This window comes from Ischnura elegans, chromosome 8 (assembly GCF_921293095.1).
Source record: "Ischnura elegans chromosome 8, ioIscEleg1.1, whole genome shotgun sequence".
Taxonomy (NCBI): domain Eukaryota; kingdom Metazoa; phylum Arthropoda; class Insecta; order Odonata; family Coenagrionidae; genus Ischnura; species Ischnura elegans.
In genome coordinates, this window is record NC_060253.1 from 92574874 (window position 1) to 92593305 (window position 18432).

General features: G+C 39.7%; 1 protein-coding gene across 2 annotated transcripts in view; it reads left to right on the top strand.

Annotated features, from left to right (window-relative positions):
- LOC124163698 overlaps positions 1–18432 on the top strand; it is a 186377-nt gene that overhangs the window by 10600 nt on the left and 157345 nt on the right. For both annotated transcript variants that reach the window (XM_046540764.1, XM_046540765.1), the window contains exon 2: positions 15481–16139. In XM_046540764.1, coding sequence (XP_046396720.1) covers positions 16118–16139 — 22 coding nt within the window. In that variant the 5' untranslated portion in view covers positions 15481–16117. The remainder of the gene's footprint in view (positions 1–15480; positions 16140–18432) is intronic.

Genomic DNA, 18432 nt, shown 5'->3' on the forward strand with positions numbered 1-18432 from the left:
ATACATAGGCAGCACTATATAATAAGAAAAAGAAAGAGAGAAATGAGCCAAAGCAGAGATCACTTACATTTTTTTTTTAATTAAAAAACATTTTGCAACCACTCCTTCTGTTCCTTTGTAATATTTACAGTTTTGTTTAGAAATCTCACTTTTTCAATTAAACTATACCTGATGTCTCCTCTATAGTGTTTGCTAAAAACATAAGCAGCCACAAGTTCAGTTAAAATCTTTTTCTTCGTGCATGGGAAGAGTTGGAAATTCAATTTTAATAGATCCTCATCGTTAATTCTTCCCGTGCCGAAAGCATCGAATTCTTTATATATGTTTTTCAACGTTTGCCAAAATACATCGTGCTTTTCTTGACAACCAAGAACAGTGTGCGGTATGTCGTCATGCCTCCCACAATCCGGACACTCGTCCTCTGCTCGTAGACCTAGTCTCTTTCTCATGGCATTAGTCACCAGGCAGTCCGAACATATGCTGAACATTATGCCCGCCTCCCTCGCACCACTTCCCAGCCTGGAGTAATTTTCCCAGGTTCTGCTTGACCTTGTGTAAGGAGTCGCTTCCAGCTCCTCCTTTAGCACGCGCTCGTATATTTGTTTAGTGGACTGCAGAGTATTGTTAAATGCATATTTGTCCCCGAAATTATTTGCTTCGTGCACGATTTTCTTAAAGTACCTCAGCCCCCTTGTTTTTTCCATGGAGTTAACCAATAAACGTTTTCTTTCGTTATCATCTGCGTGTAAGATCTTAGCGATATTTTTAATAGCTATTATCCGTGCCTTTATTGCTGTGTTGATTAGGTTTAGACCACCCAGTTTTGGGGGCGCGTATAGCCTTTTCCTTGCAACTTTTTGAAGGAAGCCGCTCCAAATAAATTTGTTCGTCATCTTTATAACGCTAGCGTTTACTCTTTCAGGCATTGGCCAGACGTGAGCCACATACCATAGGTTTGGGAATAGAACTTCGTTGAGTAGTTTTATTTTTGATGTAATCTGCGTGTTGTATTCCGCATAGCCAAATATGGTTTTCCGAATTTTTGCGGTTGCCATGTCCCAATTTTTATTAATGGTGGCGGCAAGGTCTTTCTCCCACCATAGCCCTAATATATTTTGGCCATCGACTTTGTTCCAACCTTTTGTATCAGAAAACTCTATCCCTTTAACATGGATGAGAGCAGATTTGGACATGTTAATTCTCATGCCTATTGAGGTGTATTTTTCCATTATTCCACTTATTCTGTCTAGTTCTAAATTATTTTTTACAAAGACAGTGATATCATCGGCATATATACAGGATGCGTAACTTTTTCCACACCTCCTGATTCCGATGCTGTGTTTCAAGTCTATTATAAGTGGCTCCATTGCCAAAGAAAACAGCAACATAGACAACGGACACCCCTGTCGGACTGAGTTTTTAATCATAAAATGATCGGATAATTTGTTCCCTATTTTAATTTGAGATGTAATCTCATGATAAAGCGTTTTAATCATGCTTATAATTCCTTCTGGAAAATGTTTTTCTCTCATAATCTTAAAAATCCATTCTGTTCTGATGTTGTCAAAAGCCTTTTCTAGGTCAATAGTTAAAATATATAGTGAGTTTTCCTCTTCTGGCATGCTACTTAGAATAATGTCCCGGATTAAAATACAAGCGTCAATTGAGGATTTCCCTTCTCCCACTCCAAACTGATTCTCTAGGCCTGCGCCATTCATTATCATGGTCATTTTTTGGACGACAATATGGGCTAATATCTTATAGTCTGTATTTAACAGAGAGATTGGCCGAAATTCAGTAAGGTGCTTCGCGTTTCTCTTTTTGGGAACCAGTGTGATTAATGCATTTTTCATCCGCTCACACATTTCCCCATTTTTTAAGATGGCGTTAAAGACTGCACATAGAATAGGTTTCATTTGTTCCCAAAATGTGAGATAGAACTCATTAGGCAGACCGTCCTCCCCTGGAGCCTTTCCCTTTTTCAGCTTTAGCTTCACATCGTCTATTTCGTTTACTGTGATCGTTGCCTCGAAGCTCTTCGTGTTTTCGGGGTTGAGCTTGGGGAGGGGGGGGATAGGCGGCCCATCTCCGTCTTCCCATACCCCGTACTGATTATAAAGTCGACTGTAAAAGCTCGTCGCCTCCTCGAGCCGCTTTTCGGAGTCAACTAGCCCTCCCACTTCACCTCCACTCGCATTTTTTATTAATATCCGTATTTGTTCCAAAGTCAGAGCTTCTGATTCACTCGTATCGTACCCTCTCTCCCATTCCCTCGGGGCAAGCTTTTCCACCTCCCGTCTGTAAATTTCTTTTTTTAGTTCTTTAATTTCGAAATTTACACTGGGTGTCCTGCAATTTGAATCTATCAGCTGTTGAAGCACCTCTCTATAAAATGCTATTCCTTCATTTTTCTCTCTATAATAATCACTAGTTAGTTTTTTAAGTTTTTTTATAATACCTGCTTTAAATATCTGTTCCCACCAGGTTAAAATGTCTTTTTCGCTAAGAGCGTGGTTTGAGAGCCTTAATATTTCATATTCAACCTTTTTACAGAATGTTACATCTTTTAGTAAGTTGGTATTTACGCGCCAAATTTGTTCCTTCTTATTGTATGTCCTCTGTGTAACAAGGTCCAGTTTAATTTTAATGTGAATTGCGTGGTGATCTGAAATGGCAATAGGGGTCGTACTATATTGAATTAAATCATTTTTTAGTTTCTGTGATATAAATATGTAGTCGATTCTGGTTTTCGAGTGTGTACCTATTCTGGTAAATTGTAATCTGTTTTGAGCTGTATTTTTACCGGTGTCTATTGCGTCCATATTGCTGACTAGAATTTTAAATGTCTTGTTTATTGGGTATCGTATTTGCGTATTGTTTGCCGAGCTGTCCTCCCTCCTATATATAGCGTTGAAATCTCCCCCCATTATAGCCTTGTCCTTGAAAAGGCATGCGTAAGGCAGAATTTCGCTTGCCAGGAACTCTCGCATGTCCTTCCACATCCCACCTCCTGCAGGGGCATATACGTTAATAAAGTGCGTGTCCCCGATTTGCAGTGCAGTTATCCTCCCGGAGGCATGACGACGCACATTTGTTACCTCTAAAGACTTTTTAGTTAAAATTGCTGTACCTAGAGAGGAGCCATCAGTATTGCCAAATATACAATAATGTTTGCTCTGCCAAGCAGTCGATTCTTTGTATTCTTGGATGAAGATGACGTCTGCTTTTAGATCATTGTACATAAAATTCTTAATAACATTGATTTTTAAGTTATTCGTAATACTGGCCACATTCAGTGACGCCACCGTTATCTCTCGTTTACTTGGAGAGGTACTCATTGTTGTATTTGAAAAAAGTTCTTTCTAATGTTGGGGAAACAAATAGAAACCGTTTGCATGACAGCTTCGGTATTTAAAGAAAAATATTCAAGAGAAAAAATGTTCAAATTTATAAAGTAAGGAATGAAAGTAAAGTCTGGCCCTCGGCATGGTTCATATAAAACAACTCTGATTATCAAAGCAAGGGTTATTTGACAATTTAAATGCATAGTTATAATCAAAGCAAAGCAAGAGCTATTTAAATTAATTAACGTTAGATTTACAAAGACTTTGGAGGAATTATTATCCATAATTTTTTATTTTTTTTTAATTGGACGATTTTTTTATTCCTTTTTGTGCTCACCACCCTGGATTCTGATGCCTCGTTTTCTAAGCCTGTCATTCCACTTCTTTTTCTTTTTCTGTGTGAGGTCCTTCCCAAATAGTTTTTTCGCGACTGCGGCTGCAGTTCTATTCGTTTCGTCATCCTCTGAGGGGGTGAGGGCCGCGTTATCACTAGAGCCCATCTCCTCGTCGTCTCGCTGCGACCACAGCCTGCTTGGACCTGGTTGTGTAAGAAAGGAAGAAAACACTCCCTCCCCTCCCACCCCCCCAACGGCCGAGGACGTTTTTTCTTCTTCCAGCACTTTCATATTGTCATCACAACCTCCCTCCCTCAAATCCATGATTTCGGTCGAAACCACAGTGCCTGAGGCATTCATTAAAACATTTCCTCCCTCCCCTTCACTTATGATTTCCACAATTTTACTATCGGGTTTTCCCCCCTTCACTACAACATTTCTCTCCAACACTACTGCTTCTTCCGTGTCCGTCTCGGTTGAGGAAACAAGCACATTGCTGTCGTTGTTTATGCCGTTGGATATATTTTTCTTACGTTGCCTATTTCTCTTTTTCTCCTTTTTCTTCACTTCCACCCCCTCTGTTGCACTCACAGCACTTTCGCCGTTATTTTGCGAAACATTGCCCCCACTTTCAACCGATTTGGGCGTCTCCTCCGCCACGTGTACTACCCCCCCGTCTTCTACTGGGATGTCCATCCTCTCCTCGTCGTTCTCATCTTCTCCCCCCCCGCCAGAATTTTTAAGTGCATTAGCGTATGACGGTCCCGCCTTCGTTTTGGGGCACTGTAGCCTCAAATGATCTTCACTCCCGCATCTTGAGCACGTTAACTTTTGCCCGTCGTAATGAATGACAGCGCGTTCACCTTCAATACTAATGACACTTGGTATATTTTCAGTGAGGGACATCTTAACGGTCCTAGTGCCCGTCAAAGTGCCCTGGTGTAACCCATCGCCGGCCCACCTATTTTCCACATACGCGAATATTTTTCCATATTTGGACAATGCAGCTTCCACTTGCTCACGTGACACCTCGAAGGGTAGTTGACACACTTTAACGTACGTATATCTCTCGGAAATAGACTCGCACCACCAAGAGAACCTTTGGGGGCCCTTGGTCGGGAACTGGAATTTTTCACCCGCTTTCACCATAATCCTTTCGAAGGTAGTCTCTTGCTTGACTTTGACGAAGATCGACTTCCTTGCCGGACCCAGCCTGATTCCGTATATTTCCTCTGTCTTCAGCCCGAGGTCTCCACCGAGCAGTTGGTGGACCTCAAGGACTGATGGCGCCTCACTCACACTCTCTATGTTGACACGGAGAGTGTTCTTCTTCTCAACTGGCATTGTGACGGCTCGCTCTGCGTACACCGACACGAAACACTGTCCGCACACCCCTGGTACAGGGGTGCGAACCCACAAAAAACAAAGCTTTTGCCTTCAACCGAAAGGCAAAGCACTCCACCGGGAACGCAAAAACCACGTTCCCGGCGATCAAGGGCTCGATCGCCGGGAAAAAAAACCTCGGTCGCTGACTCACAGATAGCTCCGAAACACGTCCACTCCGTCCGAGCTACCGAGGCGTCATTCTTCCCTGTGGAAATTTGTGAACTATACCGGACTATATCGAGGCGAATGATTTTTTCTCTGTGGATTTTTTCGCACAATTTTACAATAGATAAAAAAGTGAGCTCTCCGGCCTCAAGGTCAACTGGGAAACGAAAAAACTCCAATGGCCGAAACAGGGTTTTTTAAATAAATAAATACATAAATTTTACTCCTGCAGTTATCTCAGGAGGCCACTCTATCATGATACTTGGTGACACTATTTGCACGATTTCATCATTATATCTGGGTTTTTTTCCTGAGTTCTGGTATAACCGATCAAGTAACGATCAGAGATAAAGAAAGTCAGGCAAAAAAGTAAACGGGTTCGAGCCATGGTATGACAAAATTCAATTGTCTCAACGTAAGATCAGCGGAAATTTTTAACATAACCATGAAAATTCAATATCAATCATTTAATATCACTAGATCAATTAAAAAAACATTCCTTCAGCTTGTGAAAGATGCTGGAAAATGTTGACCTTCGGCTGTACAATAAATAGAGCCAAGTGATTTATACCACAATTTTTCAATGCGCAACACACATCAACGTAAAATCACAATAATGGAAAAGATCTGTAGTCACAGCAAACTTCAAGGCAATGATCTAAAAAATTGATACTATGGAGCTCTTAAATTATTACCTTTCTGTAACATATGTAAACTACTGAACAGTTTTGTATACTGATGACAAGTCAAGCTGAGTGACTAGTGAGTAAAAATTCAGAACAAGAACACGCGGAATATGCATCGTGAAGTTATTTCGTAACTTGAAACAGTGAAGCCTTTCACTTCCAATTTGCTTACCTTTTACGAGAGTTATTAAGCGGCATAAAAACCAGATGATTGGCCGGAGAAGGTGGTTTTTCCATTAAGCACCATCCCTTTCATCTGCTACTCGCTATTCCGTTCCTTAAGAAGAAAATGCGAAACTCCTCGGGGACAAGACATCATGTGAGTATTAAGAAGCAAAATATTGAAACAGAAAAAGCCATATATGGGCGACCAACTAGTTTTCCATCCAGCTCGTCGCTTCTATGTTACATACGCACCTCCACTCGGTCTGAGGAGCCAAATCGTGTGATTGTATTAAAGTGAACTAATGAAAACTGATGAAAATGGCAATCACTTTGAATAAATATTCTAATTAAGTCAGGAACTAAAATATCTAGATATTAATATTTGAATTCAACAACTCACTAGGCAACTTCATCAACAGAGTCAGTAGTAGGATTTTTGGTTTTGTGACGAGGTCTATATTTAGTACACGTTGAAATTTATTACAATAAACATTTTCCAGGTCATAAGAAGTGATAAGAAATGTCAGGATATGATATTAATTGATCTGACCCGCTTTAAATCAATAATGAACAGCAAAAACTTCAACCGTACCCATTGACATTAATTTAAAGTAATATTTGGGTATTTTAAACATCCCAATGGCTTTAAATTAACCATTTTCATTCTTTACTATTGGTATAACTTACATCTATAAGTGACCAATGGCAAGTCCTGTGGATGAAGGAACGTTGGACAAAAATTACATTTTTAAGTTCAATTGCTAGCATTATGTAAAATCTTTGTTTGAAACATTATCAGACTTATTACAATTATTATTAGGCTTTCTATCTTCTTCATCAAATGATAATTAATTAAATATTTCGCTGCTGTTAACGTCAATTAGTTCATATAATACTTCTCGATGCTAATCATCACCGATGGATAAAATGTAAAGACTGAACGAAGAGCGAAAGATGTAAATGATAGATAAGATGGCTTCCTTTATGAGTTGAATGTGCAACCCAAATTTATGGGAGACCTCCACTTTGTTGAACGGTAATATATCAACATCAGAATGCCGGCAGGTCTCATGAAATGATGTTTTAAAACTTTACGGCGACGTGGCAAGCGTGTGGATGCAATATGGTCTCATTCACTTTTACACGTGGAAAACAGATATAATGGTGATAAAAAACAATCACCAGAAAGTAAAATTCATAAATATTGCTACGAATGACTCTTATTATGCAATCGCAAGGGGGTGCAAAATTTTCTGAATTTAAGAAAAAATACACTAATTTATTAAAAGTTTACACATTATTCATACACATATCGAATAGATAGTAAATTCTACCAACCCATTTGATTACATTTTATCGCTGACATATGTTCGCAAAATCACTCCGTTTGCCTATACCCTTCTCTAATGGCGTGTGTTTACATAAAAAAAGTTCTTTTCTCGAGAGAAATCACAGTGGCAGTTCAGCCAGTTTAACCTTTCTAACCCAGAGCTGCTCCTGGGAGAAATTAAATTTCAAGACTTCTCATTTTAAAAATGTGAACCTTTTCTACTCAATCATAATTACAGTGGCAGCTACATATTTGGCCATTGAACTTTACAGCGCAAAAGATCACACTTCAAATTTTCAATTTATATGGTGAAAAGATCACTGGAAAACAATAAAATGCGGACTGAGACATGCAACTGATTCGATACATCTGAACTGATATCCGAGCCAGTATATGCGAAGGAAAACCTGGGACGTTTTCACAGAGTTTCAGAATGAGGAAACAATTGACAATCGTAGGGCGCTGGGATGAGAAGTAGCGGAAGTTCGCACGCCCGGGTGAAACATTGGCGAGAACGATGGGCTAGAGACGGAATCTTGAGGAAGGCTCAAATGGTAGGCATTCAAGGATGCACGCCCTATAAAAGCCATTCTCCGAATGCTTCGCGGTCCACATTCGCAAACCCATTCACATAATCTGTAAATTGTTTTCTGTTTGCGCTGGGGGTACCCATATTTGCATCTACATGTTTCCCCATTGAATAAAATACACAAGATTATTTATCACACATTCTACGATCGCCTGACATGTTCTTCTGACATCATATCCTTCTTTTCTTCGTCGTCTCAGCGCACTCTCTGTCTTCCTACCGCTTGCGCCTACTGGTTTTCCTTTTAGAACTTGTTTAATAATTGGACACTTTTTCATTCATTCATTCTTCACTTCTTCTATGGACGTGGACCAGCCATCTTAATCTCCCGCTTCTGATGTTTTCCACGACATTTTGGTCTTTGTAAAACTCTCTTCTCTAAACTAATCCCTTAACTAATTCTTCTAAACTTTTCCAACTACTTCTCTAACAAAACAAACTAAATTCTCGATTTTTCTCCTTCTTTCACGGGACAGAATATTCGTCGCAAAACATTGTTTCCAAACGTTTACGAACATTTGTGGATAAAAAAAATAAAGGGTCAATCGCCCAAACCACCTTGGACGTGAGGGAGCAGCACTGGCGTGGCCAGGAATTTCGTTCCGGGGGGGGGATCCAAAACTAGGGGAGGAAATTTTTGAAAAACCGGGCACTAAGTAATGGGTTTAAACTAATTTTAACACTTTTCATTATCGAAAACACTTAATTTGTTATAGAAACATTTTGTAAATTCCAGATTTTTCAATATTTTGTTTTCTTTTATGAATGACAATAATTGTGTTTTCATATTTCGGGGGGGGGGGGGGCTCCGGACCACCCCCCCTGGCTACGCCACTGGGGAGGAGGGAGAAATATAGAAGAGAGGGTGAGGAGTCCCAAGTACGATAAGAGAAACCTCCCCTTTCACCGAAAATGCTTCGCTCCCCTCACATGGGCAAGCGGCGAGCGTTCGCCCTCCGAGACCACCACCCTTTGGACACACTTCCGCACCTTTCAACGAGTGCGTGGCCTCGATTCGAGACGGTAGGTCAGTGATATATACGATACAGAGCCGGCGCCAAGAGAAAGGCAACAGACCCTTCCCCCCCCCCCCCTCATAGCACCTCGTCCCAGCATTAACAACACTGAGATAACATCAAGGACGCCAATCTCGCTGGATGATGAAAAAATATCCGTAATGGGGCAGTTTATGGCGTCTGGAACGAGGTTTCAGGAGGCGACGGGGGGCTGGGTCGTTGGGAAACGAGCAGTTGGTCGCCTATGCTCCGATGGGTTTGGAAATGGGAGTCGACGCCGGGGATTTTACTCTAGCGTCTCTTAGCCAATGAAATGAAGCTTGAAATGGAATTAATGGCTTTATTTATGCTTTGAGAAATCCATTAGAGCAAAAACCATATGTTAAGGTAACATTCTGCTCAAAATACAATAATTAGGAAATAAGCATATCATAAGCACTAGCGTAATTGAATGGAAATATTTTAAAACATGAAATTAATCAGCAAAAAGATTCTTACATTTTAAAAGAACACTGCTAATGTTTTAAATATTCGTGCAATTTCCTCTTAAATGATTCCAGGAAGGAGGTGCATTTTATTGAGGGGGAAATGAATGCCAAAACTTGGATGCTATAATCGGGAAGAAATTCATATACTGGTTCGTACAGACTTGGGGTATGTGGAGAAAGTTTACATTGGCTCGAGTAAAAGTAGTTCTGAGGGTGCATAGGTTATAGAGGTATTCAGGTATATGAGTGTGAAAGAGGGAGAAGAAGAAAGAACCAAGGAAGTAGTTCCTTGAGGAGCCAAGAGGTAGACACTTTAAGGCAACAAAGTACTCTGAAACATGATCATAGAATCGAATCGATCGAGACTGAATATAAATCTAATGTAGCGCTGTTCATTAATCGCTGTATACGAAATTCGAGAACAGTTGTTAAATCGTAACACACAAGTATATAATAGCCCATGATTTGAAAAATCAATGAGGGAACTTATAAGTGAAATTCTTGCGTAAATTTTTATTTTGAATTTTCAATAATTAGAGAATTATATTTCCCATGATGCACATTTCCAATGCATGCTGGTTCCATTTTAAGTTAGCTGAAAGAGTGATGCCAAGGTATCGAAAAGCTTTTTTTAATTAACGATGCTCGTGTGAACGCGAATAGGCGGATGATTATCATTATCGATGCTATTAAAAAGTCTTGAATTTCCGAAAATGATTGCTTAAGTTTTGGGCTTAAAATTTACTTTATCCGATGACTAAAGTAAAATATAAACCTCGATGGCCCCGCAGGTAGACGAACTCTTCGATTGGACGCTTTTGATTGGCAGCGATAGCCCACAATAGATAGCGGACAAAAGAGGGTCTTCTAATTTAGTGGAATATTTGAGTAAGTAGAAAAGGAGCGCTCAAGGTGGCTTCGCAGTGAGAAAAAAGCGGAGAATACTGAAGCCCCCAGCTACAAAAAAATTGAGGAAATTAAAAAAATAGCGTCTTCTTCTTCGTAAGTGTTAAGTTATTAATATTCGGTGGTGGCGGAGTGAAGCTCTCGCCTGCCAAACCGAAGGTCGCGGGTTCGAATTCCGCGTGGATAGGCGGTCCCTGTTTAGAGCATGGTTGTTTCTGATCATCATTAGTTGTTTTTTCTTAGTTTCCCCAGCCGTAAACTCCTTTAATGCGCTTCTTTCTAACTAAAGGCTATGGGGCTATGAAGGTAAATGGATTAAAAAATGGAAACAAAATTTTAAATAGAAAAAAATGTAAACAAAGTCTCCGCTACAAGTAAAACGATGCTATTATCGAAACGCGATTCATTGAAAGGAAATAATTTTGCGGGGGGTTCATTTGGAGGGAAGATAGTTGACAAATAAACTATATATAACAAAAATTTCGGGAAGTTTTGGTACCCCTTGACCACCTTTGAATATATGAGGATATTCTATTTTCCTAATTATGCATTGAAGTGTTCGCGATATGTCACAGAATAGCCTCTCTAGGTGAAACTATGCTTCCGGAATGGCACCTTTCGGGGATCTGGTTGGTGTGGTGGCTAGAGTGCTGGCCTTCCACCCGGCGGGCTCTGGTTCAAATCCCGGCAGTGGCAGAGAATTTCAAGAGATTGCCCGATCACTGCTCGAGTGTTGTGTGGAGGACATTTCAAGCGCAACACTTCGTCCATCGGATGGGACGTTTAGCAGTGGTCCCCTTGGCACCTTTCGTTAAGAGCAGGGTAATGCCAACGCCGGGTTTCTTTCCACCCTTCCCTCCATACCCTTCCCTCAGGGCGCTAAGGACCTCATCTGTCGGTCGCCTCCTCCAAATACCATACCAATGGTACCTTTCACATTTGTAAATGACCTTCCACTTACCCTACCATCCTTGCATTTTTCCGTAAACTATAACTTTGAACTATCCTGAATTTTGACACGGTCAAAAACGTTATTGGTCACTCATGGTTCAGATGCTATTGGTCAATCTTCGGTTATTCGTCAGTCATTTAGTGGTCAATTGTTTGACGTAACAGTCACGGTGTCTGTGGGCGCCGATGTTAATGCCAGTGGACCATTACTACTGAAGCACTTCGCTATCCATCCGTGGAATTACCCGTAGCTCATCTCCCCACCGAAACATGGACATAAACTCAACTTCGGACTGTTCTAGACGAGAAAATTCTTTTTTTAATAGTTTTTCACCGAATGGATTCTATCGTGATTTTAAATACAATGAACTTCGACAAAATATACATCATATACCTATGTATAAGTCTCTTTGTAGGCGTATCTTGGTTTCCGGGTTGTCCGCCGCGTCGATTCATCTTCATGACGGCAGTCTCGCCGGCATAGGCATCTTAAGGGTCAAAGTCAAATCTGAAGAAGTCTACGCTTCATAATCTCAAAACTTAAATGTGCGTGTAATTGTAAATTTTTACCATTAATTCAATCATGTATTCTGAATAGGTTAAGTGGAATTTTTTATACTACTCAAATGTGTACATTGAGTGTTTTTCGAATGAACAATAATCATTATTTTGTACGAATTGTATTTTTTCAAGAAACGTCGACGTTTACGATTAATCCATCTCAGGGTTGAAATTTCGATTTTCGTTGAAACATTATGCTTTTCATTTCGATTAAAAATCGATTGCTCCAAAAATCGACATTTATCCATCACAGTTTCCTGCTGTCCACCGAATTATTTTAATAACTTGCAATACCGAGTCTGAGCAAACGAATCCAATTCGCCGCCGACCCTCCAATGAGTTTTGAGCAATTACAGGCTTCTAACATTAATTCGGGAGTAGTGCTTGTATTATAAACAGTCACGGCCACATAATGTAGAAAGGAATTTACCAATACACCGGCATTGCGTAAAAGCAAACGGAATAAAAATAAAATTTACAAGTATTTCGGAGTATCCTACAGGGATTCCATAACAGAATGGTGCGGTTTTGAACATTGATTAAATGAGAAAATAATTTCTTACCGCAAATTCTTTTGAATTTTTTTAATTTGTCGATTCAAATAGTGTTTTTTATATATTTAATGCATCTCTAAACGCACGCCCTTTTTCGCACGACAAGAGAAAAACTCAGCGTCGGCATTAGCTTACTCCTAACGAAAGGCGCCAAAAGGACCACAGTTCAACGTCTCATCCGACGGATTTGACTTGACTTTTCGTTTCATTTAACGGAAGGAGAGCTGCACTTGTAATGCCCCCCTCAAGGCACTCAAGCAGCATCCTTTGAAAAATCTCTGCCACCCTACCCCTACTTTCATCCTATGAATTACTGAAACCGCACCATTCTATCATGTTAACCTCATATAACTGGAATTAAACTTCCGATAATAGGTTATCTTTAGCACTCGCGACAATTCTTCTTGACGGAATAAAAGACTCTTTATTTCTGCCATCCTATCCCAACTATCTGCCTATGAATTGCTGAAACCGGACCTTCCTTTCATGTTAATCCTGTACAACTGGAAATAAACTTTCGGTAATAGATACTTTTTTGGCGCTCGCGACAATAGGGTAGTTTCCTTCATCAAAGAAAACGGAAGGCATTGATTGCGACTCGTTACCCACCATTAGTGTATTCATGATATACAAATTATTTGGTTTTAGAAATACCGGTTTAGACGAATGGCAAGGGTCAATTTTTTCCCGATCCCGTGGTTTCCAATTTTTTTCTCTGAGAGTTGCTCATGAACACGCCCCATTTCAGGGTTCGTCGGTTTGTCGCTCTTTCTGACATTTTCATGTTTCCGAGGCCGCTTAAGTATGTTCGCCGCAGCACCCGCGTGCCGGGCATATCCTCTGAGCGGGCAAGGCTGACACCGTGGCCGCTTAGGTGTGTAGCGCCCTTAATGCCCCAAGCTTATCGTCTATGCTCAAAACATTTATTTTCCTGGAATCGTCATTTGAAAAAGGCCAGATTGGCGCTCATGCGATGCCACTCCACGTGACGTCACAGGACCTAGTTTCTATATGAGTAGATAGGAGTTTTACATCGTCTGAGATAACCAATGCATGCATGAGGCGCAGAGATCAGAGAAACATGTCTTAATAATCACCTATTAAAACTGGCTAATGTCGGAAAGTTTTCTTCGTTTGATAAGGTATTAATAACCCTTATTTAAGCTAAGCGCTACCAGCTAGCATGGTACTCTGCTACCTGCTAGCATGCTGCGTCGTATCAGCGCGACCCAAGGTCACCTCACTTGCGGCAGCGGGAACCAGAACGACGTCACACGGAGATTTCCCGGCATTCATACTTAGCCGTCGCGTTTTCGCGCGCTTGAAAATTTTCACTTTTCATTTAATCGCGAAAAATAGATATCGTCATTTAAAAATCTAAAAGCGTGAAATGCGTACTCCAGGAGTAATAATCTTTCGATTTAAGCAATAAAAATAATAGGACACCACCCTATTCTTCACGAGGGAACAAAACTCTCTTTATCGGAGGTTTTAAGAGCTGCAAGGCGGAAACGAGCTATCATATTGCGCTCTCAGGGTGCTAACATGCTACCTTTCTATATCCGGTGGTCAGAGTCACGCATGAGATCGCTCATCCTCAACTAAGAAAAAGAGTAACCGACAGGTTCCATTGGAGACGCGTTCAAGAAATAAGATCACTTCGGATCGCTCCTAAACACCGAGTACACTGAGAATACCAGCAGGCATTTCCCAGATGGAATAGAATAGGCAAAGGAAGGGACAGGGGAAGCTATAGAGCTTCCTAAGAGCGCCACCAGTGAGCGCAACTATAGATTTAGATTTTGTAACTAACCCAGCAGAGTGCACCAACTACAACTTTGGTTCTCCCACCCAAACTACCTTGACTAGACGCGTTTGGAGTGACACTCCTTGCCTTTGGTTCTCACATCTAAATAATTAGTTCTGACGTCGTCTAGCATATCCAAACCTCCACGACCAAAGGGGTTTAGGGTGTATCACCCAAACCTGTTTTCTCAATGTAGGAAGAAGAAAATCCCCCTCAAATTTCACAAAACCTATCTCTAAATAAGCTTCGTACATACGACGCAAAAACCAACTAGGATTCCTCGATAAAAAATCACATATTCTGTATCAAATTGAATACTTAGCTCTAAAATGCCGGACCACTTCAGATTCTAGTAGCTAAAACCATATAGTCACTGGATCTTATTGAGATATGTAGGTGACTTATAAAAATAACCTCATCTTACATTTCTGTCTTCTAAGTTCAGAGTGAAAGTCAATTTATTCCCCAAGTTGGTGTACGTACTGAATTAAGCATAAGCGCTATTCTAAATACGTATTAAGAGGAAAAAATTGTGCATGCCGAATGCACCGTTGACCTCCGCCAGGCAAAATAGTGCACTTAATTGAAGAAAGAAGAGAAAAAAACGGTCTAATGGAAGTACAATCTTAGATGCGGATATTGTGATCGTCTTTGCAAAACATTATTTCTACCAGGAGAAGAAATCCCATGAAAGTATGAAACCCGTGACTAAGCGCTCAGCGTCTTTCGGAAATATCTGGAACGTGCTTTATTTTATGTTTGAGCATACAAAATCTTAGGTGTTTGAGTAAATTATTAATTGAATAGGAAACGTTAACGATACTCAGATATTTACCACAAATTAATTTAGTATGCATGATAATAGGAAATTTAAAATTCTAATATTCAAATTCGAAATGAAAGAGCCAGATATGGAAATATATTTTATCCAAACTTACATCGTCTGGTAGTGTATCGATCCCGAAGGTTAATAGGTGAAGGTGAGAGTAGAGCTCCCACTTATCTAACCAACAGGCGAGTGAAATTCACTCAATCGGGGTAGATTAGGGGAAGCCACCATGATTTATGTCTTCATGTCCCAAAATCGTTTCTCGTTTCTCATATACTCGTTTAAAATACGCCCTAATCTCCGCCAATACCTATTTTTTCACTTAAACTCCACAAAACTAACAAGAATTTTTTTCTATGACTTTTCAGGTCGTCTACTCGCACTGCCAATGAACTGGATGACCGACTTGGACAACTTCTTCCGCTGAAAGCCAACGTGCACTGAAGTGATCCTGAAAGCGACAGAGACGGACCAGTGATTCTCATCACTCATAGGGCCTTTAGACTTCTAGAAGGTGGACTCGCCTGTCTTCCCGCATCCCATTTCTTATATTTTCCAAGACGGACATTTGCAGCTATACCTAACCCGGGGGAGCTGCTCGTATACATAAAATTGATTGTAAATAAACAAAAACATTGGGAAACAATAGGGAGATGATACTCAATCAGCAAGAACGCATATATTTGATAGCTTTATAATCAACCTAGGTGCTTATAATTATCACTAAATAAAAAAGTGAGTGAATACCTCAAAGAAATTAGCTAAAGAAGACCGCCGTTTTCAATCGCATTCCATTACGGCCAACGTGTCTTCATATCTTCGACGAGCACACGATAAATGGATTCCAACTACGATTTGAGAGAAATAAAGCAATGAGCTAGAAGTGCATCTTCGTAGTTTTGATTTGGTGACAGAACACTAAGAAATATTTTTTGAAACTTTTTTCTTCAAGAGTGTTGTGAGATCATTCGAACATTTGGATCGCTGGTACGGATACAGCCCAAGATGGGGATCCGGAAGCTTTGGGGTGAGTGAAAAAAATCATTTGTAACTTGTCTATATATAAGAGATTCTTGGTCAATAATGGCTTAAAGTTAAAACATGGTGAAAGAGGAATTTAAAATATGAAAAAATGTGCTTTTAAATTTTAAATCACCATATAATAACAGCATTGACACAGCCACAATATTTTTGGAACGTAAAATTTATCTCAAGAAGGTTACGCAAAATATAAATTAAAATTGGTCAAATTTGAGATGTTAGCCATTTACTATGATTTTCAGTCGTTCAAAAAGTAAGCAAAATAAAATCCGTTCATCTACGAGCAACTCGTAAAAGAATATTTGTTCAATATTCTGGTGAATCACTCGTGGTATTTAAGGATAGAAAATTTTTGCAACATCTATGCAATAAAAATGCTTCAAAAGATAGTTGATAGTAGTTTTACTCAGTTAACGACCCAAAAACGATCAATGCACAAAGGATAGTTAAAAGATAATTGAAATGGATATAATGATGAAGTAGCCATAAATCAAACAGGAAATATTTGTGTGCAGTCAATAAATCACAGATAAGTCAATTTGAATCTATATCATTTCTTCGTTCCTACTGATTCATTACTTCAATTATGTATATCAGAGATTTATATGGATATAAGAAAGATATCGGCAACCAAGTCCTGTTTTCATAACAGCAATGCAGAAAATAAATCTCCATGCTTTTAAAAAGTAAGTTGAAACATGGCATTCGTCCCACAACACGAGTGAAAGCTAGAATGAAGTAAGGCAGATGACGAATTTTATCTTCCATTGTTAGAAAGAGCCATAAAAAAATGTATTAATGTGCCATAAAAAGTTTTATGCAAGGAGAGGAGATAAATCTGACTGTCCAAATATCCGCTTTTCTACAAATTTAATTAAAGAATTAAATAAGGAAATATTTCATCATATTCAATCCTTTACAATTTCTTCTTGCTTGCTCAGCTATCCTGGGAGGCGACCAATCAAGGTATTTATTACGTCCTTGAGCGCAAGTCAGTATGGAAAGACACTAGCATCCGAATTAATTAGTCAATGACCTCAATGAAATCTCGGAACCGTATGTTTGATTTTCGGAGCAATGTTACAGCAAGTTCAATCATTAAACCGAGTGCCTAGAGTGACGTCAGCATAAACATTCATCAATCCGATGGCAGGATTCCAGAAGATTTCACTCCATTCATTATCCAGGCAAGGTCTAGGTTTATTCAAATTCGTTCAGTCCCTTTTTCAGCCGCTAAATTCACTCTATTTCGCTTATACTACGCCAATATCTGAAAAACTGAAGGTAAATAGGAAGAATATTGCGATAACAGCCACAAACACTCACCTTTACTCCATAAATTAACATCTCGGAAGCGAAAAATGCAATGCTGATGTAATAATAACTGTTTTGCGTAAAATATGAGTGTGCAGCATAACCCTTGAGAGAGGCACGAAGTCCTAAACAATTTCTAACCAATTTTAACATAGAAAACCAATCCTTAAAAAAAAACGATCATTAAAGTACCGTTAGAAGGGTTAACTATAATATCTAAAAGGAAATAAATATTTTAACTTCTCCTAAACTTAGGAATGCAGTTTTAAATGAAATTCACAATAAATTATGACGTGAGACAGCCAATTTTTAAGAACGATGGTAATAAAATCGTTAGAAGCATGACTTTTTGGAAGTTCGCTATATCCATGCATCCATGATCCGTTCAGCACTCAACAACCAACCATGGTTTCAACACATTGTGCCATTTTCAAGGTTACCTTAAAAGGTTGAATTAAAAAGTGTGGACATTACCATATGTGTTCTTCATCATGAACGATGGTAAATTTAAGAACATTCATGAAAAATTAACTTGGGTTCGACGTGGAGCCTCATGAGAGGACTGAACACCACTGAAACCTTATACGTTACGTGAAACCGATCGATCCCTATCGAATATCCTAAGCGGCATGATTCGATACATCTCCCTATCTCGAAACTAAGATAGCAGAAAAAAGCTCATCTATCGAACGGCTCTCATCTGAAAGCGGGAGTGGCATCGCTTGGTTTTGCTCAGTGCCCACGGAAACTCCCTCAAACACGGCGATAACCTTGAAAGTCGTGAGGAAGCCGTATCAAGAGAGAAAGTAGGATGATTCCGGTCCCGGATAATTAAACTTTGGGCTAGAGGGCATCGCTGCGGAGGCGAAACGCTTTTTCGCATCAGTTGAGTGACCACGCTTGAGAAAAAACCGAAAGACTTGAGTTTGAGTTTCCACCGAAAAACTAGCATCGAAGAGCAAATA